Source organism: Phaseolus vulgaris, chromosome 3 (assembly GCF_000499845.2).
Source record: "Phaseolus vulgaris cultivar G19833 chromosome 3, P. vulgaris v2.0, whole genome shotgun sequence".
NCBI lineage: Eukaryota > Viridiplantae > Streptophyta > Magnoliopsida > Fabales > Fabaceae > Phaseolus > Phaseolus vulgaris.
Genome location: NC_023757.2, coordinates 33830752 through 33856927, shown reverse-complemented (window position 1 = coordinate 33856927; position 26176 = coordinate 33830752). Strand labels below are relative to the sequence as shown.

At 33.2% G+C, this 26176-nt stretch overlaps 2 protein-coding genes and 1 pseudogene across 2 annotated transcripts; 2 read left to right on the top strand and 1 right to left on the bottom strand.

Annotated features, from left to right (window-relative positions):
- Positions 1-3921: 3921 nt before the first annotated feature.
- Positions 3922-7733, top strand: LOC137805884 (uncharacterized; annotated as a pseudogene).
- Positions 7734-9445: 1712 nt separating this feature from the next.
- On the top strand, positions 9446-10318 carry LOC137805883 (uncharacterized). The gene is made up of 5 exons (XM_068605774.1): positions 9446-9519; positions 9593-9700; positions 9777-9852; positions 9929-10024; positions 10106-10318. The coding sequence occupies exons 1-5, from the start codon at positions 9455-9457 to the stop codon at positions 10211-10213; spliced, it is 453 nt and encodes a 150-aa protein (XP_068461875.1). The 5' UTR covers positions 9446-9454; the 3' UTR covers positions 10214-10318.
- An 11900-nt stretch (positions 10319-22218) lies between these two features.
- On the bottom strand, positions 22219-23814 carry LOC137805570 (uncharacterized). The gene is made up of 4 exons (XM_068605514.1): positions 23447-23814; positions 22933-23125; positions 22683-22803; positions 22219-22535 (listed from the first exon to the last, which is right to left on the bottom strand). Exons 1-4 carry the CDS (start codon positions 23812-23814, stop codon positions 22219-22221), a joined length of 999 nt encoding a protein of 332 aa, XP_068461615.1.
- Positions 23815-26176: the final 2362 nt, after the last annotated feature.

Sequence of the window (26176 nt, the reverse complement as noted above, 5' to 3'; positions counted from 1 at the left end):
TAGTACAGTGATAAATTATATAATTTTAAAAGTGAAATTTAACAAGTATTTGGGATGCTGCTGTACCAAAAAGACAAGCATTTGGAATTCTTTTGACTCGCAACTGTGCCAAGAGATAAAAAGACAAGCATTTGGAATTCTTTTGACTCGCAATTGTGCCAAGAGAACGAAACAATTTTTCTGGAATTCATTTGCGTTGATGTTTTTGTTTGGACAAAAAGTGTTTCTCTAGGATGTTTATAGAGAACAAATTTGGACAGATACGTTTTGATTCACAAGCATAATTAGGATGAAAAAAAGAATTATTCACAAGTACATTTATGTAGGAGGAAAGAAAATAAGTAATTGATATTTTTCTACAAGTTAAAGTAGATTTAATCGTTTTAATTTTGTTCTCTAGGGGATAGTGTTCTCTTGTTAATTTTCTATAAATGCTTGTGTAGAAAACATGACTATACACTACTTTCAATGAACATACTATGTGAGTATGTAAAGGCTTTCTTCTATTCTCTGAGCAGTATGTAAAACATAATTTTACCCTAATAATCTATAAAAAACATTCTTATTTAACTAAGTTCTTAAGCACGTTCCATTCAATTATATAATATATAAAAGATTCTCATTAAAAATATGAATTAATCTGTATATACATACTAATGCAATATATACACAAACATACATCAACTAACATCCTAATTTAAAATATAATATTATAAATGTATGTATATATATGTTTAAGATAAAATATAAATTCCCACATGTATGATAAAAAGAATTATACATCAAAGAAAAAATATAATTAATCAATACAAAACTTATTACAGGCATATATCATGCAAAAATATGTTAATTATAAAAAATATCAATCATCCTTAAGAAATTGCCTATACTTTTTACTATTCAATATAATAAAGATATTTCATAAAAATTTAATTAAAATACTGAAATTTATTTAAATAAAATAAAGTCAAACTTGTCATCATTGTTAAAAAGTTGAACAACTAAAAACTGCCAAGGCAAATCACAACTTGGACGATTTTGGCCACATCGTGACCATTAACGTTTTTAAGGTGGTTAGTTGATGGCTCACAACAAGATCTTGCGTCACAGTTCTTCTAGAACTTTCGAAACTTGTCTCGATCCATGTCCTTCACAGACAAAGATTTGAAACTTTATGCGTTGTCTTTTTTTTTTTTTTTTTTACATGTTCTTCGCATATTATGTGGAGGGAGTTAAAGGAATTAAAATCTATAAAGTGGAAGGAGTTCAATTTTGTAGGGTGAGTTTGTTTAAGATTATAAGCAAGCGACAAATAATTTAGTAATTATACATTTTGGGATTTAAAAAAAATTAAACTCAATTCATATTTGTTTATCTATACCTATATATATATATAAATGAGTATTCTTTTAAATAATATTTTTTTATACAATTTTCTTTCTTCTATCTTTATTTAATATATCTCATTAATTTTATTAGTATAATGAAATATTTTGTTATTTTATATGAATTATTTAAAAAATAAAATTATTTTTTAATTTTTTAAATTAATATATTAATGTACCGTCTTTATATACAAATCAACTTTCTCATTCTTTCCTTAATTTCTTATTTTAGATAACAACAGAAAGAAAGAGAGAGTATACCCTCACTAGCAACACCTTAGGATGACATAACCTTAAAGTTAATGGCGAGGTTCAAACGAAGAAAGACTTATGATGGATACATAGACACCAAGAGACGAGGAAGGGTGTAGTAAGCGATGAAATGCTTCAGGGAGTTAAAAATAAGCGTAAATCTGGATATTTCTGATATAGGTCAATCTTTCAAACTGTTGCTGAATCTACGGGTAGGCAAGAGACAACCTGGTGAACTGAAACATCTTAGTAGGCAGAGGAAAAGAAAGCAAAAGTGATTCCCGTAGTAGCGACGAGCGAAATAGGAGCAACCTAAACTATGAAAATGGGGTTGTGGGAGAGCTATACAAGTGTCGTGCTGCTAGGCGAAACAATATAGAATGCTGCATCCTAAAAGGCGAAAGTCCGGTAGCAGAAAGCATCACTAGCTTACACTCTGACCAGAGTAGCATGGGGCATGTGGAATCCTGTGTGAATCAACAAGGACCACCTTGCAAGGCTAAATACTCCTAGGTGACTGATAGTGAAGTAGTACCGTGAGGGAAGGGTGAAAAGAACCCCATCGGGAGTGAAATAGAACATGAAACCGTAAGCTCCCAAGTAGTGGGAGGAGGCTCAGCTCGACACTCTGACCACGTGGCTGTTGAAGAATGAGCCGACGGTCCCCACACCAAATCTCACATATAAAATAAAATAACCTTAATTTCTAATCACTCTCTCCGCTCCATTTTGAGCAGCTTTATTCTTTGGTAAAGTCACTATTCTTTTGTATTTACCATCAAGTGAATCCTAACTTTAATGTGAACATCATCAGACTCTCCAATCTCAAAACTATCAATGCAAGTAGAGAAAAACTTGAAGAAGAAGAAAAACTCAAATCAGAGAAGAAGAAAAAAGAGGTTGATTCAATTTATCATTATTTTTCTTTTACATGTTATTTTTTTTTTTCAATTTCAAGTTTTTTTTTTCAATTTCGACTTATCTATTTTTTTATATATGTTAAATTTCTACAATAATGAAGTTGAATAGAAGTAGAAATGTAAATACACAACGTCCGTGTTTACGTAGTATCAATAATTTTTTTAACTAATGAATTCTATAATAGTTTCTGATTATAATATAATTTTCTTGTAAAGTATTCACTAATGCAAAAATAGGAATCAATGACAGGTTATTATGACGGGTATACTTTATCTGTCATAGAAAATGGTATGGTGGCATTTTTGTAATAATCATAAAATTTATTATGACAGTTAAAATAAAAACTAACATAATAAGTATTTATTATGTCTGTTCAGTGTAGAAATGTTATAGTAAGTTTTTACTATGTCAATTTTTTATTTTAACTGACATAATAAGTATTCTTATTTTTTTTAACCCTATTGCTTTCAAAAATTTTTAACCCTAATTCTTCCGCGTGCCGTTTCTTCTTACACATTGCAGCTTTGCGTTTCTTCTTCCTTCCACACTGCGGCTTCTGCGTTCTTCTTCCACACTGCGGCTCTGTGGCTTCTGCGTTTCTTCTACACTAGGGCTTCCACATTTCTTCTTCCACACGACGGATTCCGCGTTTCTTCTTCCACATTATGGTTCCCGCGTTTCTTCTTTCACACTACGATTTTTGCGTGCTAAGCTTCTTCTTCCATACTACGACGCTGAAGCTTCTCCTTCCATACTACTTCTTGATGTGCATGTGGCAGGGTCACTAGCCGCCATTGTGAATTGATAAAGTGTGAAATTATTAGATTATATGATCCATTTCACTTACCCATTACTTGGTTAAGCAAACTCTGTAGTCTTGAAGGCTACGTTTGTGCAATGAATTGAACATATGGTCCATTAAACAAGAGTAAACCAAATCCAACCCTGGTATCAGATTAATCCCTAAGGCATGGACAATTTTATGCTTTCATTTTGTGCAATTAATATGATTGTATTCCCAATAAAAGTGTTTGTAAGATGTAAATTATTATGGTTATATAAAATATTTTTATATATTCTTACTTTTCTATGTTTTTCTTTCATTCTTCGAATGCACCAGCTTTCTTGTTTTGTCTCTTCCCAAGTTGTCGTTGACTCTTTAACCTACATTGTCTAAGGTATGTAAAATATTTATTTGTTATTAATATTTATTTTATTGTATTTATGATTTGTATGCTATTTCAAATTTGGCAACATTGTATGATGATATTCCGAAAGACGATCCAACCTGATCCGTAAATACACTAATACCCATAAAGTTAAAATATATAGTTATTTGTTGTGTTATTCAGAGAACATAATAATGGATCGAAGTTGGATCAATTACAAACGCACAACAAATGAATATGAGAATGGAGTACAACAATTTCTTGAATTTGCAAAGGTGAATGTTCCGGATAATAATGGAAGATTTTATTGCCCGTGTGTGAATTGTTTGAATGAGCGAAGACTACCGACTGAAGTTATTCGAGAGCATGTTCTTTGTGATGGTTTCCTAAAAAGTTACACAAAGTGGATATGGCATGGTGAATTAGTAGACATACCAAGTGTACATATGTTTGAAGTTGAAGCACAAAGTTGATTTAGAGATGGATGATCAACTAGAGGAAATGATCCGTGATGTAGGATATGATGCCTTCCAACATGCACATGTGTATGAAAATTTGTGTACTGATGCTGAAAAACCTTTATATCCAAGATGCACTAAGTTCACTCGATTGTCGGCGGTATTAAAATTATTTACTGTGAAGGCAAGAAATGGGTGGACAGATAAAAGTTTCACAGAATTGCTTGAGTTGTTAAGTGACATGCTTCCTGAAGATAATACGTTGCCAACACGTAATTATGATGCGAAGAAGATATTGTGTCCAATGGGTATGAAGTTTGAAAAAATTCATGCATGTCCCAATGATTGTGTGTTGTACAGGAAGGAATTTGATAAGTTACATCAATGTTCACATTGTGGGATATCACGATACAAGAAGAAATATGATGATTTTGAACATGATGTTAAGAAGGGTCCTCCTGCAAAAGTGTTGTGGTATCTTCCTATAGTTCCAAGGTTGAAAAGATTATTCAGTAATGCGAATGATGCAAAACTTGTTAGATGGCATGCAGATGAACGTAAAAAGGATGGTAATTTAAGGCATCTAGCAGATGGTTTGCAATGGAAGAAAATTGATTCCATGTTCCCAAATTTTGCCAATGATCCAAGAAACATTAGGCTTGGACTTGCAACAGATGGAATGAATCCATATGGTAACTTGAGTAGTAAACATAGTTCATGGCCTGTGTTGTTAGTGATTTATAACTTACCACCATGGTTGTGCATGAAACGCAAATATGTGATGTTATCTTTGATGATCTCTGGTCCAAGACAACCGGGAAATGACATTGATGTTTATTTGAGCCCGTTGGTTGAAGATTTGAAGATGTTATGGGAGGAAGGTGTTGATGTGTTTGATGGGTACACAGGTGAGTCCTTTAAGTTGCATGCCATGTTATTTTGTACGATCAATGACTTTCCAGCATATGGTAATTTGAGTGGATACATCACCAAAGGCCACAAAGCATGTCCTATATGTGAAGAAAACACATGTCATAATCAATTACAACATGGAAGGAAAACAGTGTACCTTGGACATCGGAGATTTCTTAAATCAAACCATCCATATCGTAAATTAAAGAAACCATTTAATGGGTGTCAAGAAAACAAATTAGCTCCAACAGCTTTAACTGGATTGCAAGTATATGAGCGTGTGAAGGACATCCAAGTTGTGTTTGGAAAGACATAAAACAAAGCCATAGGAAGTAACATATGGAAGAAAAGGTCAATATTCTTTGATCTCCCTTATTGGAGGGTGCTTGATGTGAGACATTGTATAGATGTCATGCATGTAGAGAAAAATGTGTGTGACAGTATTATCGGAACACTCCTCGATATTCAAGGGAAGACAAAAGATGGTGTCAATGCTCTTTTGGACATGGTTGAAATGGGTATAAGAGAACAATTAGCTCCACAGTCTCATGGTAAGCGCACATACTTGCCTCCGGCATGTCATACGTTGTCTAAACAAGAGAAAAAAAGTTTTTGTGAGTTTTTACAAGGCGTGAAGGTTCCACTAGGTTATTCTTCCAATTTCAAGAGACTTGTATCCATGAAAGATTTGAGATTAATTGGCTTAAAGTCTCATGATTGTCATGTTTTGATGCAACAAATATTACCCGTGGCTATTCGAAATATATTGCCTAAGAATGTCAGATATGCCTTAACTAGATTGTGCTTCTTTTTTAATGCAATATGTAGTAAAGTTTTGGACCCTGAGAAGTTGGATCAGTTACAAAATGATGTTGTAGTCATATTGTGCCAATTGGAGATGTACTTTCCTCCATCATTTTTTGATATTATGGTTCACTTGATTATTCATTTAGTTAGAGAAATTAAAATTTGTGGTCCAGTATTCTTACGATGGATGTACCCCATGGAGCGATACATGAAGATATTAAAAGGGTATGTAAAGAATCAATATCGTCCTGAAGCATCAATTGTTGAAAGATATATTGCAGATGAAGCCATTGAGTTTTGTACAGAATACTTATCAGAAGTTGAAGCGATAGGGGTACCTAAGTCTCGTTACCATGGAATAGGTGTTGGTAAGGGTACTCGAAGTGCAAAAGTTATAACATTGACACGAGATGAAGTTCTTCAAGCACATTTTTATATACTGAATAACACTAAAGAAGTCATCCCCTACTTAAATGCTCATAAAGATATTGTGAAGAGAAAAAACCCACGGATGCCTGAGAAGTGGGTGATTAATGAGCACAACAAAAGCTTCTTGAAGTGGTTTAAACAACAAGTTCAAAATGATAATACAACTTCTGATACATTAAATTGGCTAGCATCTGAGCCAAACTTTGAAGTCATAAGTTGGAGTGGTTATGATATAAACAATTATTCATTTTACACAAAATTTGAAGATGAAAAAAGCACCATGCAAAATAGTGGAGTAATGGTGGTGGCTGAATCAATGCATTTCTCTAGTTCAAAAGATCAATATTCTGTTATGGCATCAATGTGCTACTTTGGTGTAATTGAAGACATCTGGATGATAGATTACACAATTTTTAGAGTGCCTGTCTTTAAATGTAAGTGGGTTGACAGTAATAGTGGCGTGAAGACTGATGATCTAGGTTTTACCTTGGTTGATCTGGAAAAGGTAGGTTATATTGAAGAGCCATTCATCATGGCATCTCAGGCAAAACAAGTGTTTTATGTTACTGATCTCACTAACAAACGGTGGTCAGTGGTTCTCCATGGAAGAATCATGCATGGTACTCATGAGAATGATAATTTAACATTCGATATAAGTGAGACTCCATCTTTCTCCACAAATATGCCAACCTTGAATGTCGATAATGAAGTAGATGATGTGCATGCCACACGTGATGATCATCATGAAGGATTGTGGGAGAATGTTCCAATTTGACAATGTAAAACATTTATTTATGTTTATCCTTTATATTTTTAATAATTATATGTTTAGTTTTTTACTAATAATTTACAATCTAATAATTTGAACAGAGATATGTCTAATCCATCTGATATCTTCCCTCCTTCACAAGATGGGGACAAGAGTCAATCATCTACCCATAAAAAAGGTAGGTGTGGGACTAGGTTGAGAGAGTTGACTATCAGCCGCGATGCTAATCAGAGATTGCCAATCCAGTTTGATATGCAGACGGGTAAAGCTTTGGGAGAGCATAGTACAAAATTTACTAGCTATGTGGCCTTGCTTGGTAGAAGCAAAGTTAGTATTCTTATTGATGATTGGGAGCATGTTCCAGAGATGGTGAAGAATCAAATTTGGCAGAGTATCATTGTACGAAATCTTAACTTATTTGTTTCATTGTAAGCATACATAATTGCTATTTAACATATATAATTTATATTTATTGTACATATCACATATGACGTCCCAAACAATAACTTATTGAGGAAAAAGTGGATTTCATATGCTGGGGCACGATGGAAGGGTTTTAAGAGTGACCTTACTAGTCGTTATATTTATGGTGCCTTGGGTGAAAAAAACCCCTGTGAGCAATATCAATTCCTCGATGAAGAAACATGACAGACTTTTCAAGAAAGGCGATTAGACCCTACCTTTCAGGTAAATTAATATCATATGTTGGTTAAGTGTCTAATTATCATGCATTATAATAATTTAATTTATGTATATAATAGGCTAAGAGGAAAGCTGCACAAGAGATTCAAAAAAAGAATGTTCACCCTCACAGACTATCTCGTGGGGGTTATGATAAATTAGAGCAAAAAATGATTAAAGAGATATCTTCCTCTCACTCCACCGAGGACTCAAATTGTAGCATTATAACCCGTCCTCCCCGACATGAAAAATGGAAAAGAGCTCGCCAAAGACCATCAGGGGATTACACATCTGAAGAAGTTCAAAGCGTAGCTAAGCGCATTGTTAGTAACTTATATTGTATGTCATGTTTGAATGTTTATGTTTATTTGCACATATTTTAAAATAAGTTTTAAAAATTTGTGTTGTAGGATGAGTTGGTGGAGCAAAGCACGCAGGGATTGTTCATTCCACAAGGGCGTGAGGACATATTGACAGTTGCCATTGGTCGCCCAGAGCATCCTGGACGTGTTCGTGCTGCAGGAAGAGGGGTGGGAATTCGACAATTCTTTGGTCCTCCACCTCGGTATTATAGTAAATTACATCTTAGTGAGACCGAGATGGAATCCCTCAAAGAAGATATTAGGAAGGAAATTAAAAAGGAGGTATATTCTGAATTGAAGAAAGAGTTGTTATTAGACATGCGAGCAGAGTTAGCATCCAAGTCTGTTAAACCTTCTGTTGCCCCTTCAGAGCCTTCCCCTATTCGTATAAGTACAAAGGAGAGTTGTGATGCTCCTGAAGGATCAGAGGAGGTTGGTCCTACTATCCTTGCAGACTGCGAATTGTATATTGATGATCCCCTCGAGTACTTGGTGGCCTTAGGTAATTTTTACTTTAATGATATTGTTTGATATGTTTTAGTCTAATTATATTATTTAATTTCTTTCAATTACATTATTTGTGTTAGGTAAAATGTATACATTAGGGTCAATTATCCACCACCAGAAAATTGCAGATGATATGATAAGAGTGGTTGTTGTAGACGTTCGGGATGCTGTTGCTCGAATCCCTGTGCCTACTAAGGAGGTTCAGACGGTGGGAGAAGCACCTGGGAATTTCATTCTTTGGCCAGCTAGATTAGCAAAACCAATTATGTTGAGAGTAATTTTCTTTACTTGTTTTAATTATGCATATGTCTTTTTGTAGGTATTATAATTAATTAAATTGATATACTAGTGTTACTTAATTTTTTTATATATGCATAGAATGATACTAAAAGAGCAAAGGAAGTTGTGAATCATTCACAACAACATCCAAGTACTTTTCAGCAACTCGGTGCAATGGCAGCGACTATCAGGATGCAACCTATACAATTAGATATGCCACTGGAAGTTGTAGGCAGGACTAAAAACATCCCTTTTTTTCTGTGCCAAAGGGATATTTTTGATATTCTCACCGGTACTGATATGATATGCGTATCAATAATACAACTTTGGTTAATGTAAGTAAGCTTCCTATAATAACTTTTCATAAGTTTTAATATATTCAATATGTTGTTATAACAATATTTTTTTTCAATGTTCAAGGTATTTACATCATCTGTGCATTGAGAAAAAAAATGTTAACATATATGAGTTTCTTGACCCTGTTGCCATTCAGAGTGTTGGGAATAAAGCTAGTGAGGTGCAGATGTATTTCAAAGAGACATTTCAAAATGGGAACAAAGAGGTGTACTTAGCACCTTACTTGCATCAGTAAGTATACATTTATAAATTAATGCACATCTATCTAAAATTCAATTGTTACTAATATTATTTCATCTTGTAGGGGCCATTGGCAATTGATAGTAATTATTCCTCGACAATCTCTTGTTGTTCTCTTGTGTTCATTGCACAAGAAAATTAATAGTTTGGCAATTAGAAATATACTGGATGCGTAAGTTTTCAATTATTTTGTTATGTTATATGATTTTATAAATAATATAAAATTTAATGTATGTAACTATTTGTAGAGCTATGGAAGCTCATTTAAGGTTGCAAGGACTTCCACATATTGCTAAGAAGAAGCTACAATACATTGCACCAAATGTAAGTAATTCATCTTACTAGTATGAAATTGCAATGTATAAATTATTATATTATTCTATTTGTATTTAACTTGTAGTGCTCATATCAACCGGGAAACTATGAGTGCGAGTATTATTTGATGAGACATATGCATAAAATTATATCTGCTAACATTAAGGACTCGTGGAAGGAGGTAATATATAATTAACTCAAATATGTTAAATATGTTAAATGTGTTAAATGTTAATTTCATCTTCAATATTTGATTATGTAGATATTCAATGATCCATCTCCATTGAAGTTGGAAGTGCTACAAGAGGTTCGAGAGCAGTGGGCATCATTTCTTTTAAGTACTGTAAATTCTCATGTTAAAACTAGTTAAATGTTTTGTATGAACTTCAACATATTCACTTTTAAGTATTTACTCTAAATGATAATTTTAGAACTAGTTAACAATTTTGTATGAATTTCAACATATTAACTTTTAGTTAAATATATCATTATTTATATGCTAGATCGTTAAGATTTTATTTTAAAAATATTTGCTTGAGAATTGTGATTATTATGCAGGGTACTTTATGCATGTAAGAAAATGAATATATCAAAAAAGAATTAAAAAAAAAACGCATTCTATGACGGTTAAAATATTATCAATCATAGAAAATAACATATTTTATGATGGTTAAAACAATATGTGTCATAAAAAGTAATATTTTTTTATGATAGATGTAATTTTAATCGTCATAAAATGTGTTATTTTCTATGATGGTTAAAAATAAATTAGTCATATAAAGTAAATTTTTTATGATGATTTTTTTAAATATGACATAAAAAATAAAGACTTTTTATGTTGCCTGCATCTATAACAGGTCTAAAACCGTCATAAAAAGGTATGTTTTAACCGTCATAAAACGTCATTTTTCTATTAGTGATTATAATATGTTTTTTTTTTACTTCTAGTTTTATTATTCTCTTAAAAAGCTGTCCAACAAATTAAAATAAAGAGCATTATTAAAAAAAAATATTTGATGAAAAAACTTAAACAATCAGGCTTGTTGTTTACTTAAAATTAATCTGTTCAGTTTTTTAAAATTAAAATTATTTTCTAAGTTCTCTTAAAGATTTCCCACCAAATAAGTAAATCATATAAGTTCAGGCATTGGATTAATTTCAGTTAAAAATAAATTGGACATTTACTAATGGTCCTTATTATGGATGATTTTCATTTTTTGAATGGTTAAACAAAAAAAAAAGAAGAGAACTTTGATTGAGACTTTGAAACCAAGATTTAGGAAATATTATTTCAACTCAACAAGTAAAAAATGTTTTGATGAGTATAGTAATAAGTATTTTAACTAATTTGACGTTATCTAACGTGTTTGTTTTAAAAATACCTCTAAATTAATTTAAATGTGATTATAGTAAATATGATTAAAGGTAATTCATTTTTTTTATTGTTTATATAAAATTAAAAATTAAATGAACTTATTAACATTTTAAAAAGAGTTCACTATATTTTTTGCAAAATTATTTTTCTGTTTATATTTAACCTTGAATTAATATCTCTAATATTTTTATATATAATATAGAGTAATCATAAAATATTGGAAAAATACAAGAGTTTTTAAGATGTCTGAATTAATTAATTAATTATTTGTATTAATTAAAATATTTGTATTAATTAATTAATTATTAATCAAACGTTAAATATCAAGATAATAGTATTTTGTTATTATATATTAGCTTTCAATTAATGAAAATTCAGTTAAAAAAATTCTCAACTTCCCAAATACTCTTATATATATATATAAACTGTACTTGATTACTCTTAATTTTATATAAAAGTATTATTACAAAAATAGTTTTTTATTAAAAATATTATTATTTAAAAATTTAAAATTAAAAAATACTGTATATTGTTTTTGAAATAGAAACCATGGTACAACTCAAATATCACAAACATTCAATATATTGACTAGTGGTTACTTAATCATCAATTTTCACCGCAAATTGGTACTCCCACAATTTCATTTTAGTTTTTTTTTTTAAAATTCACACATTAAAAAAAATGAAAAACAAGTAAATCAATAATTTTTATACTTTTCTCTATTTCCTCTTACGTTGCACAATTAAATTAAATAGAGAAAAATATTCTTTTGACACCACTTTTTTTATATACATTCATTTTGATAATTTTTAAGTAGTATTAAGTAGTATTTTCAGCATGGATAATTCTGCAAGATTTGTTACCAAAATTCGACGTATTCTTTCCTGTAGTCATGGTTGTCTGCCTTTCAATTATTTAGGAGTGTCTATTTTTGTTGGTGCTCCAATGTGTTGATTTCTTCAACCTTTGTCTGATAAAGTCAAATTGAAGTTAGTAAATCTCTTAGCATGATGAGCTGGACAGTTGGTCAATACGGTGATGATTGTTAAGAAGTGGGCTTTAAGCCTAACTCATCCCCATAAAACCGGCTCATAGGTTGAGGAGACACCTCAAAGTTGTTAATTTTGCTGTTGGTGAAAAAGTTTCAGAATAGTCGACACCTTCAATCTGAGTGTACCCCTTTGCGACAAGGCGCGCCTTATATCTGTCGACGCTACCATCTGAGTTGTACTTTATTTTATAGACCCATTTGCATCCGATGGGTTTCTGCCCAGCGGGTAACGGTGTCAAGGTCCACGTTTGATTTAGCTGCAAGGCGGAAAGCTCTTCGTCCATTGCTTTTTGCCAATTTGGATCAAGGATAGCTTGAGCATAAGTGTGAGGTTCTTTGGTGGCTGTGATGTTAGCAAGATATGCACTATGTGTAGAAGAAAATCGTGAATTAGAAAGAAAATGATGCATAGGATACCTGGTTCCATTCGGTCGGTCTTGGGCAGTGGTCGAATGATTGGCTTGGGATCCCGTTACGTAGTCTTGAAGCCAGGAAGGTTGGGTTGATGTGCGACTGGATCGTCGAACAGGAAGGTCGGTTGGAGAAGGTTTGGTAATGGGTGCTAAACTTCTTGGCATTGGAGAAGAAGGTTGGTCTACTGAAGGTTCAGGTGTATTATGACGAGTAAGAGAAGAAGGTTGGTTTGATGGAGGTTCAGGTGCATTGTGACGAGTAGGAGAAGAGAGTTGGTTTGATGGAGGTTCAGGTGTATTGTGACGAGTAGGAGAAAAAGGTTGGTTTGATGGAGGTTCAGGTGCATTGTGATGAGTAAGAGAAGAAGGTAGATCGAGTGAATGTTGGACAGGAGTAGGTAAGTCAATGTCAATAGTGGGCAAAATACCTTGTAATGGAGGTGAGGATTGTGTCTGTGACTGTTGGCAGAATGGGAAAACAGTTTCATGGAAGATGACATCCCGACTTGTAAAAAAAGTGCCTGCATCTATATCAAATAATTTGTATGCTTTTTGACTGTGAGGATAACCAATGAAAATGCATTGTCGGGCACGTGGATCAAATTTTTGCTAAGGTGAAACAACAGTTGCGTAACAGAGGCAACCAAAAGTTTTTAGGTGAGAAAGTGAAGGTGGTTGATTATATAGTAGCTCAAAAGGTAATTTATTTTTTAGTAAAGGTGATGGCAAGCGATTAATGATATATGTGGCGGTTAAAACGCATTCTCCCCAAAATTCTAATGGTAAATTGGACTGAAATAGGAGGGCTCGTGCTGTGTTTAAAACATGTCTATGTTTGCGTTCTACTACTCCATTTTGTTGAGGAGTGTAAACGGAAGTGCGTTGACATTCAATACCTTTTTTGAGAAAAAAAATCATACATTGAAATAAATTTCAGTCCGTTGTCAACGCGGATGGTTTTAATAGATGCCTGAAATTGATTTTGTGCAAATGTAATGAATGACTCTAAGAGATGTTGGGTTTCAGATTTGTGATTCATAAGAAATAGCCAAGTACATCTAGTATAGTCATCGACTATAGTGAGAAAAAAACGTTTTCCAAAATGAGTTGGGGTTTTGTGAGGACCCCAAATGTCACAATGCAATAGATTAAATGGAGAATGAGATTTTATTGTGCTTAAAGGAAAGGGTAGCCTTGTCTGTGGACATGAGATTTAAATTAAAAGAAGGAACACTCGGTTGCTCCGCTATCCAAAATCCATGGTTTCTTAAAAGCAGAATTAGAAGAGGAGTTATGGGCAAGCAGACGTACGAGGTTTCTATCGGACTCGTTACTGGTGCCTTCTTTACAAGACATGATTTTTTATTTAGGGGATAGAAATGGAGAGGCTATCAGGGCACCAAGATCGGTGCTCTGATACCATATTAAGAAGTGGGCTTTAAGCCTAACTCAACCCCATAAAACCGACTCATGGGGTGAGGTTTGCACCCACTTATATACTATGAAAGGCTCTAATCTCTAGTCGATGTGGGATTTCCAACACACCCCTCACGCCGAGGCTACCAACTCGTGCGTGGAGATATATGTTTCATAGTATATAAGTGGGTGCAAACCTCACCCCATGAGCCGGTTTTATGGGGTTGAGTTAGGCTTAAAGCCCACTTCTTAACATGGTATCAGAGCCTATCTTAGCGAGTATTTGTTGGGTTTATCAGGCCACCCGCCATCGGGCCGTTATCGGACCACCCATAACATATATCTCCACGCACGAGTTGGTAGCCTCGACGTGAGGGGTGTGTTGGAATCCCACATCGACTAGAGATTAGAGCCTTTCATAGTATATAAGTGGGTGCAAACCTCACCCCATGAGCCAGTTTTATGGGGTTGAGTTAGGCTTAAAGCCCACTTCTTAACAATGATTAGATTTCTAGCTTATAACTTTAATATGTATAAATGACCTATTTCACTTCTTAACAAAGTTGAGCAGTGGTATTGAAACTTTATTTGGACTGGTGATATTCTGAAAAAAGGTATAGTCATCGTGAATTGGGATACAATTTGTTTTTCTCTTGACAATAGAGGTATAGTCACCGTGAATCGACATGGACTTTTTTCTTGGATTCTAGATGAGTCTAGTCGTTTCTCTACTCTATTGTTAAATAATATTTTCTCTTATATAATTAGTTTAAGACTAATAAGAAAATAATTGAAATTAATATAGGTATTTATTAAGTGTTATAATTATCAGTGAAGAAAAATAACAGTCAATTTAAAAGAATTATAAAAAGGAACTTAAACAACACATGAAACGAAAAATATTTAAAAATTAATTAAAAAAACTTAATCCAAAACGGAGTACTTCAAATAAAAGGGGCGTATTTCATCTGTTTCCAAAATATCTCAATTCCAGCAATCAGTGAAAACTTCAAAAATAAAATAAAATTAATGAATCAATTAGATCTTTATGTTTGGCAGGCATGCATGTATATACAAATATCTAGATACAAAGCTTAACAGACTAAGTCATTCATGGGTTTAAATAAGACTGTCTTTTTTCCTGAGGCTCCCTTTTCACCTAAAAAATTAGTACAATACCTACTTCTGCTTTTCTTCAGCTTAACTATCCTCAAATATATAATGATTCCCCTTCAATTTCATAAGCCTTCCAAATATGAGAAAAACTAGCAAAATACACTCTTTTTTATTTTATTTTTTTTACATTAAGTATTAACAAATCAATGGTATAAAATTGATGATGGATAAGAAGAGATTTGCAATAGTTATATATTATTATGAATTATTTTAATTGATGCGAGATTTTTAACACATTCTTCTCACGTCACACGTCAAGATCTATCAATTAGACTATCAATTAGATTATATATTAAATGTTACAATAACAAATAATTTGATAAAGTGAACATTTTTTGATAAAATTAGTTAAAATTAAAAAGGACTCTAATATGTAGATCTATAACGACGCTAAACAAACTAATAAAAACTATTTAGTGATTAGAAAAACATGATGCATTTGAAACATAAGAGAATGGATGTATAGTTTACAAAACTCTATGCAAAGTCTGACATGAGAGAGTAAAGGAAGGAAACATGAGCCAGAATGACTTTCCAGCAATACCCACAGAGAGCACATGCCGGCAAGCCATCCCGGCTCACATCTACTCTCTCTACCGTCATGCAAGACACTTGAGAGCAACCTTCCTTCTTCACCTTCTTTCTTCACCCTCATTCAACCCTATTTATAACCACACCATGTCAAACTCAAAGGACAATAACTTCACAAATTACAACTACACACGTCTTAAAACTAAAACTAAATCATAAGTGCTTCCCACAGAAATTGTAGCAACTTGCAATATGCACATATACAGGTCCCACGTGCTCTATCCAAAACCATTCTTATTGTCTGGAATCAAGCAAATGCTGAGTTAGCTCGTTGTCTTCCTGAAACCGTGTGCGTTGACTAAGTTACTATGTGGGAATAGAATATCTAAACAAGTTAGGCATGGATGATTTGGCATTGTCAATCAGAATCTGTTCTCACTCACAAATCTTGCTGATCAGAAAAGAACTTCTGATTACATTTTGACTTTAATCCGTTTCGTGTCGGTATGGGCATAGATGTTAGTTAACATTCATTTGTCACTAGATCTTTTCTGAACCAATTATTCTCCCACATACACATACACTGTATCAGTCTAAGGTACACTTCACATACTGTATCAGTCTAAGACAGAAAGATTACGAAACAATTGTCAAAAAATGAGGTCATAAAATATTATAAAACACGAAACAAAACATTTTTACGCGTTAAGCTTTTATTGGTAATATTGAAGAAATTTAAGAAAAAAATAAAATATGTTTTAAACGCAATCAATTATGTCGTAAATATAAATCGATTATGCATATATGTGGCAAATATTATATATATATATATGTGTGTATATTACATTTTAATATATATGTATATATGGTGTTTATAATTTGTTTATTAACTATTAATATTTTATTAATATATGTTTTTATATTATAACAATATAAATAATTAAAATAATAAATTAAATAACTTTTTGATATTTTGTGAAAAATATTTTAATTTTAATTTTAAATATAAATTTTTATAATAATTTTTAATTTCAAATTTATTTTCATTCATATTTGTATTTCTAAAATAAATTTTTATATATTAAATTTTTTTATTTTATCATATTAATTAAATTATTTATCTTTTCATTCAATTTTACTTTTCACTTTCTTTTTCTTTCTTTATTTTCTTTTATACTTTCACCATTTTTTTTATCCACAAAAAATAAAATAATAGAATAAAATAGAACAGAGATATTCTAATAACAAAAGATATAGTAATTAAGTTGAGAAGACATTCTTTGCATAAAAAAAAGAAAAAGTTGAGAAGGCATCATGTTCTTGTCACGTAGCGTAGTTTGACTTCCAACCTAATCCAAAGAGTTAGTTTCCTTCTGATCTTCTTCCTTGCTAACAAGAATTTGCTTTTCTTCTATCCATTGTCTTTGCACGTGTAAACCTCTGTGATCTTCGTCACTGAGTTTCTAATCGGAAAGGAAACATTGATTAGCAAATATGCTAGCATAGATGTCTTGTCGGGAACATATTTACTATATAGATAATTTTGCATTTATAATAAACTCATTTTTTCCCTTTATCACAATTATATTGTTTAATATAATAATTGTTTTGAAAAAGTATTTAATTATAATTTAGAATTTGTTATCATAATAGAGATTATGATATAGAGAAACAAACCTCTTATAATAATTATTAACTAAATAGTTTTTTTTTCATAGGATTACTATTATAGAATATTACTAATCCGGATATATTAATAGATATGTGATATTATTTATTAGATGAATATTAATAGATTTTATTTGTTAATTTAATATATAAATTGGATGTGGTCATTAAATTGGCTCAAAGGAGGTTTCTCAATTGTTAATATTACCTTAATATGTCAATAAGAAATTCTCAAAAAATAAATAATTTTTTTTACTTAAGATAATCATTGGTAATTGATATATAAATTATTTATTATATTTTGCTTCAGAACATCTTGTGCTTTAGAGCCTTATAGTTGAATGTATATTGGATATAGTTGAATGCTTGTGAGATTAATGATGATTTAAGAAAGGATCCATCAACTCTTGGTAATGAGTTATTGAGTTTGAGCTCTATGATAAAATTAAAACATTGACCACGGTACATTAATGAAGGAAGAAAGAAGTTTAATTTTTCTTAAGTTATCTATGATAAATTAATTTATTGGAGTTTGACATAACAGTAAATCATCACTTGTCACATTTATAGTATATTGTAACACCCCATAATTTACATATAACTATTATAATACCGGTTCTACATATTTCTATACAAGCTTACAGTTTTTTTCAAAATATTCCTAATACGTGATTAGGACATATAGAAATACAAATATTTACAATATAAGTTTCAAAATCAACGTCTTAAAACTCTTCTGATCCTCAGACACCTGTAAGATCATCTGCTCGTGTACGTAGTACAGTCATCGCAGTTCAAACACAACAAGAAAAACAAGGGTAAGCTAGTGAAAATAGAATTTTATAATATACACAATTAAATCAAAAGAGAAAACCAAGTTACATGATCAATTTCTCAAATTATACAATCTTCTTCAAATCCCAACATTAAAACAATCACATAGATCTCACATGGATCTACACATCCAAGATATTCAACAAACAACGTCTTCCGGAAGACCCGTATTAAGTAAGTCCTACCAGAGACTAACACCTGATTCAAAGATTTCCACCGAATCCAACATAAAGGATCAGGGTAAGTTCAATACAACCCAAGCCGTGCATCTCATATGTCACGGTGTGCATGAACTCCCCCATCAGCTTCTCACCACCTGATATCTTAGTCTATATGACTTAGATCATCAGTGAAGCTCGGAGATCTCTGTTACCACATAGGCATCAATACTTAATACACAACAGACATCAGTCCATACATTATCCCAAATGTATGAATTCAATTCCATACCATTCCGTCATACAATATCATTCAAAAATTGATCCACAATATTCAAAAGTCTATTTGACATGAAAAAAAACAACACTTTAATACTAAATCATCAAAATATAATATTTTTACAAATTTAAATAATATACAAACAAACAACCCAATATATAAACACACAACATTCCTGCAAGAGAAAATTGAATATTGGGACCACGTCCCTTCCGCATTCAGATCTTCTATCGTAGGGTGCTATTAAAAATTAAATTTAGCTTCCCTTACCTCAATTGCTTACTTTCCAAGCAACTTTTAGAATTTTATTCCCCACCGTTTGGATAAGCTTCAAGATTTACGGGCCTAATGTAAAATATTCAAACAGAACAAAATTTTAGTATATAATAGAATAAGTTGAGAGGATTAAACTTCTCAACTGACCCCACCAAGATTGATGACTAAATCCTAAGGAAAAACAGAGAACAAAGGATATTTAGAGTAAAAATGAACTTACTCTGTTTGAAAATCTGATCGGGTAGAAATGTTCCTGAACTCCTCAGCTACAGCGTGGTATGATCAGATTCTAAAATAGATGAAGATTGGGAGAGAAATTAAGAGAGAGGGAGAGAAGAGAATTGGAGAGAGAGAGAAATGGAGATAAGGAAGAAAAAGAAGAAGAAAGAAACTGTGCGTGAGGGAGGGTCTCTGTTTCTGCTTTTTTTTAAAAGAAAAGGTGCTATTACATTATCTCCAACTACAAAAATTTTCGTCCTCGAAAATGAACTTACCAATAAAGAGACTAGGGTATGATGCTTGTATCTCCTCTTCAATTTCCCAAGTGGAGTCTCCAGAGATGAGATCCCACAATACTTTCATTATGGGAATACTTCTTCCACGAAGTTGTTTCACTTGTGAATCTAAAATTTTGATTGGCTTCACTTCAAACGACAAATTTTCTTTGACCTGGATGGAATCAGACTCTAGAATGTGGCTAGGATCAGGTACATACTTTCTTAGCTGGGATACATGGAAAATATTGTGAATGTTAGCTAAAGAAGGAGGCAAAGCAATTTCATAAGCCACAGGGCTTATTCTCCTGAGAATTTGATAAGGTCCTATGAACTTAGGAGTCAATTTCTTGGATTTTAGTGCTCTTCCTACACCAGTGAATGATGTAACTCTTAAAAAGACATGTTCACCCGCAGAGAATTCTAAAGGTCTTCTTCTTTGATCTGCATAAGATTTTTGCATGCTGAGAGATGTTTTCAATCTTTCTTGAATCATTTTGACTTTCTCATTGGTTTGTTGTATTAATTCTGGTCCAATTAACACACTTTCACCATCCTGAAACCAGCACAGAGGTGTCCTGCACTTTCTTCCATACAATGCCTCGAAAGGAGCCATTCCTATGCTAGCTTGGTAACTGTTATTGTTAGTGAACTCTACCAAAGGTAGAATTTCATCCCAACTGCCCAAATGATCTAACACACAAGTCCTAAGAAAATCCTCTAAGGACTGGATAGTTCTCTCTCATTGTCCATCAGTCTAAGGATGATATGCTGAACTAAGTCTGAGTTTAGTCCCCAAAGCTTCTTGAATCGTTTGCCAAAATCTGGAGGTGAATCTGAGATCTCTATCTGAAACTATTCTGGAGGGTACACCATGCAATCTGACTATTTCATCTATGTAAATCTGGGCCAACTTCCGCATAGAGATTCTCAAGTCTATAGGTAGGAAGTGTGTCGTCTTTGTCAACCTGTCGACTATGACCCAAACAGAGTCATGTTTCCTCAAAGTACGTGGTAAGTGGGTAACAGAATCCATTGAGATACTATCCCACTTCCACATTGGAATGTCTAACTGAGTTAACATGCCTCCAAGTCGTTGATGTTCAATCTTTGATTTCTGACAAGTGAAGCAAGCAGCTACAAACTTGGCTACATCATTCTTCATGCCATGCCACCAATAAGACTTCTTGAGATCTTGATACATCTTGGTCATCCCTGGGTGTAAACTGAGTTTACTTTTATGAACTTCAGATAACACTGTTTGCTTTAGTTCATTATCCTCTGGTATGCATATTCTATTTTTGAATCTCAAAATATCATCCACTCCTAAAGAGAAGTCTTTAGCTTTGTCAGTATTTAATAAGCCCATGATGTTCTTCAATTTTGAATCTTCCAACTGCTTCTCCTTCACCTTCTCCAGAAATGGGTATTACAACTAATGCAATTTGAAGACATGGAAACCTCCAAATTCATACTCCTGAAATCTTCAATCAATGCTAACTCTCTAATAATAAGCGAAGACATTTGTATCTTTTTACGACTCAACGCATCTGCAACAACATTTTCCTTCCCAGGATGGTATATCAGCTGGAAATCATAGTCTTTTAAAAATTCAATCCATCTCCTCTGCCTCATATTTAACTCATTCTGATCAAACAAATACTTCAAGCTTTTATGATCACTAAACACATTAAAACTAACTCCGTAAAGAAAATGTCTCCATATTTTTAAAGCAAAGACAACTACTGCCAATTCTAGATCATGAGTTGGATAATTTCTTTCATGCACCTTTAACTGACGAGAAGCGTAGGCAACAACTTTCTTATTTTGCATCAGAACACAACCTAATCCCTGATAGGAAGCATCACAGAAAACTTCAAAAGACTGATTGGTATCAGGGATTGTCAATACAGGAGCATTAGTCAACCCTCTTTTCAACTCTTCAAAACTTTTCTCACATTGTTCAGTCCATGCAAAAGGATGATCCTTTCTAGTCAATTGTGTCAAAGGGGCCACTATTTTAGAAAAACCTTCTATAAATCTCCTGTAATAACCTGCTAACCCGACAAAGCTTCTAATTTCAGTAACTGTTTTAGGACGTTCCCACTGAAGTACAACCTCCACTTTAGAAGGATCTACTGATATTCCCAGTGTAGAGATGACATGTCCTAAAAATTGTATTTCTGACATCCAGAAGTCACATTTTGAAAGTTTAGCACATAACTGTTTTTCTCTCAAAATGTTCAGGACGGTTTTAAGATGTTTTGCATGTTCTTCCCTTGTACGATAATAGATCAAGATATCATCTATGAACACTACCACAAACTTATCAAGAAAAGGTCTGAATATCCGATTCATATAATCCATGAAAATAGCTGGAGCATTAGTCACCCCAAATGGCATAACTAGAAATTCATAGTGACCATACCTTGATCTAAAAGCAGTCTTCTGAACATCTTCCGCTTTCACTGAAATTTGGTGATAACCTGAGCACAAATTTATCTTAGAAAAGACAACTGCCCCATGCAACTGATCCATCAAGTCATCAATTCTAGGAAGAGGATATTTATTCTTTATTGTTAACTTGTTTAATTGTTTGTAATCTATGCATAGACGTGACGAACCATCTTTCTTCTTCACTAATAGCACTGGAGCTCCCCATGGAGAAACACTAGGTCGAATGAGTTGCTTTTCCAATAAGTCTTATAATTGTTTCTTCAATTCAGCTAACTCCACTGCTGCCATCCGATATGGAGAAATTGACCTAGGGCCTGCTCCGGGAATCAAGTCTATTGCAAACTCTATCTCTCTTTTAGGTGGAAGTCTAGAAATCTCATCAGGAAATACATCCATAAACTCTTGAACTACAAATATATCTTTTTGTACTTTATCAGTAACTATAGAACAAGTCAAGAGCATAAAACATTCTGCACCTTCTTGTATCTCTCTCTCAAACTGATGAACCGAGATAACCTGTACTCCTTCTAATTTAGGGAAAATTAACTTCTTCCGACCACAATCTATAAGGATATGATTAGCAGACAACCAATTCATTCCCAATATAACCTCCAAATCTTTTAGAGGTATACAAATCATGTTGATCTTATATCTCTGCCCATCTATAATTACTAGACACTCAGCACACATGGAAGAAGTTACTATAATACCTTCTGTTGGTGTAGATACCACCAACTCAAATTCTAATTCTCGGACTGGCAACATAAGTTTCTTAGCACAATCAAAAGATATAAAAGAATGGGTTGCCCCAGAATCAAACAATACAGATAACTGTGTTCCAAGGATAGAACAAATACCTCTAACAAGGCTATCAGACTGTGAAGCTTCAGCTCCACTAATAGCAAAAACTCTGCCAGCAGCTTTGGGTTTTTGATTACTATTTTGTTGTACTTACTGCACTCCGCCAGAATTTGGAGCTCCCAATTGGACACGACAGTCTTTTGTTGCATGACCATACCTGGGACATCTATCACATGTCACATTTGACACTGGATGAGGGCAAAATCTAACAACATGTGGCCCACCGCATCGAAAACATCTGAAACTAGGTGGTGATTGAGAATTGGGTCTTCCACTGCTATAAGATTGAGGTCTGAAATAAGGTTTCTTTCTATCTTCATATTTAGGCATGCTTTTAGAAGGTCCTCCCACTTGAGGCTTAGCAAGTCTGCTACTACTTTTCAAACTCTCCACTTCTTTTGCTTTCTCCACTAGAGCAGGGAAATCTCTAATGGACATAGGAATCACCACTTCTTTAAGTTCTTGCTTTAATCCAAACTCAAATTTTCTACATCTCCAAGCCTCAGTCATGGTCTGGGTGTAGAATCTAGCTAGGTGTTTGAACCTAGTAGCATATTCAGTGACTGAAAGATTTCCTTGTTCCAACTACATGAATTCAATTTCTTTTGCATACCTGACACTATTAGGAAAATACTCCTCTAGGAATCTTACTTTGAAGTTCTCCCAAGTAACATCTTCACCTTTGTCTTCCATCATTTGCTTCATGCCTATCCACCAGAATTCAGCTTCTTCAGTTAGTACATAAATGGCATAGGATAACTTTCTCTCTTTAGGGCATTGAGTAGCTTCAAAGATTCTTTCTATGTCTCTCACCCACTGGTCTGCTCCATCTGGATTTACCTTGCCATTAAATTTGGGTGGATTGTGTCTCAGAAAATCCTCCAGACTAAAGGTATGGGGTTGTTGATGAAGCTGAGATGCTTCTGCTACTAATCTAGTTGTTTCTAATTGATGAAGGGCGGCCTGATGCTGTTGTGCCATAGTAGCACTCTGTTGTTGCAAGGCTGTTTGATGAGCATATATTTATGCACACACAATAGCCTTAATCATAGATTATTGGACTATAATAATAAATAAATCCATTTTTTTAATTAATATTCTTATAATTGGGTTTATTTGGGCCTTAACTATTATTATTGTTAATTTTGTGTTTTTAGAGTAAATTATCCAAAGGAAGCTTCTACCTTTGTGAATGGGCCAAATATGCAAAAGTCCAAGTTGCTTCTTGAACCAAAACAGAAAAAATATTCTGAGGAGAAGAAAGAGAAAATAAAAGCTACAAGATTCTAGAAACAGAATTGAAAGCAAATCTTCTGCAAAATAAAAAGAATTATGGAAAGTGGAAATTGTTTACAAAATCTAAATTACAATATTTTCCCAAGATCCTTGGAGCAGAAAAGCCCTATAAAAGGACACAAGCGTCAAGGAGAGAAGAGAGAGCTTCATAGGGTTTTCTTAGTTTATTTTCTTCTTATTAATTCTTTTGTTTTGCCTCCGCATGGAAGGCTAAACCTTTTGGGTTGATTCTTTTGTAATTCCCCATTGAGTTCTGAGGTTTTGTTCAATAAAAGTTTCGATTTTTAATTCTCTATAGCAGTTGTTTTTATTGTCTAATCTCCTGGAAAACTGGTTTTTGTGAGAGGTTGTACTTGAACGCATGATTGAGAGTTTTCCTTATCTTAAACTTTGGTTTCTTAGTTAGTTCGCATTGTTCTAATTAATTTCTTGGGCGCATGATTCAAGGCAGAGGAGGTAAGCATTCCCATGGAGTATACGCATGGAACAAAATGGGTATTGATTAAACTAGTAGACGCATGCTTTACTAGTGAGTTTCAGTTAAATCAGATCGGCGCATGTTCAATCTGGTTTAGCTCTGTTGGAGGATTGAGAAAAGATTAATCTTTAGAGAACCTGTGAAGAATTCAATGGTGGAAGAACTTGGGATCAACCGCTTTTTATTTGCTATTTTAATCTCTTTTATATTTTCTGCACAACTATCTCAAACCCCCTTTTCATCTTTATTGTTATTGCTAACTTTTATTGCTTGTAGATAGATTTTAAACCCTGATCAACTGATTTTACTATTGGATTCGTTGGGAGACGACTTGGGGTCATCTAGCCACAATTATACTATCATCTCTCTAGTGTTAGACAAGTCTACGCTAGAATCATATTAATTTGACAGCAAAACGACAGCAATCACTGTTGCCATCATCTCTAATGCCCGAGCTAAGTTGGACATATCTACTGGTGGAGGAGGAGTAGGTGGTCTACGTGCCATCTACTAAGCACATAAAGAATTGGGTTAGAAATTACTAAAATTTCCAACTACATCTTTAAGACAAATTAACTTCAAAGAAATAATCATACGAAACAGGTAAAAACCAATCAAAACTTATCTCTAAAATGTACTCTAGCTACTTAGAATTAAGATAGAAAATAATCTTGATCTAGTCATGAGTGTGCACCCTCACCACTCTATCAAGATTCTTTTTCATTCTTAATAACTTCATCTTTATTCATAACAATTAACTTGACTCAAACACAAACAAGGTTTCAAGAAAAAACAACTTTGTCAAACATCTTAATAGAAATTTTTAACTAAGTCTTGAGGCTAGACTTAAACAAAAATCTACACGCAAGAGAAACAAAATAAACCCAAAATTGAATATTGGGACCACGTCCCTTCCGCATTCAGATCTTTTATCGTAGGGTGCTATTAAAAATTAAATTTAGTTTCCCTTACCTCAATTGCTTGCTTTCCAAGCAACTTTTAGAATTTTATTCCCCACCGTTTGGATAAGCTTCAAGATTTACGGGCCTAATGTAAAATATTCAAACAGAACAAAATTTCAGTATATAATAGAATAAGTTGAGAGGATTAAACTTCTCAACTGACCCCACCAAGATTGATGACTAAATCCTAAGGAAAAACAGAGAACAAAGGATATTTAGAGTAAAAATGAACTTACTCTGTTTGAAAATCTGATCGGGTAGAAATGTTCATGAACTCCTCAGCTACAACGTGGTATGATCAGATTCTAAAATAGATGAAGATTGGGAGAGAAATTAAGAGAGAGGGAGAGAAGAGAATTGGAGAGAGAGAGAAATGGAGATAAAGAAGAAAAAGAAGAAAAAGAAGAAGAAAGAAACTATGCGTGGGGGAGGGTATCTGTTTTTTTTTTTTTTTTTTTTAAGAAAAGGTGCTATTACATATATAATAAAAATTGTCTTAAGAAATACATGTGCGATACTATATGTTACTATGGATAACCAAAATACTTTTGGTCCTGCCAAATTTCTGTTGATTCCTGTGGCAGAAGAAGACTATATTTACCTTGTA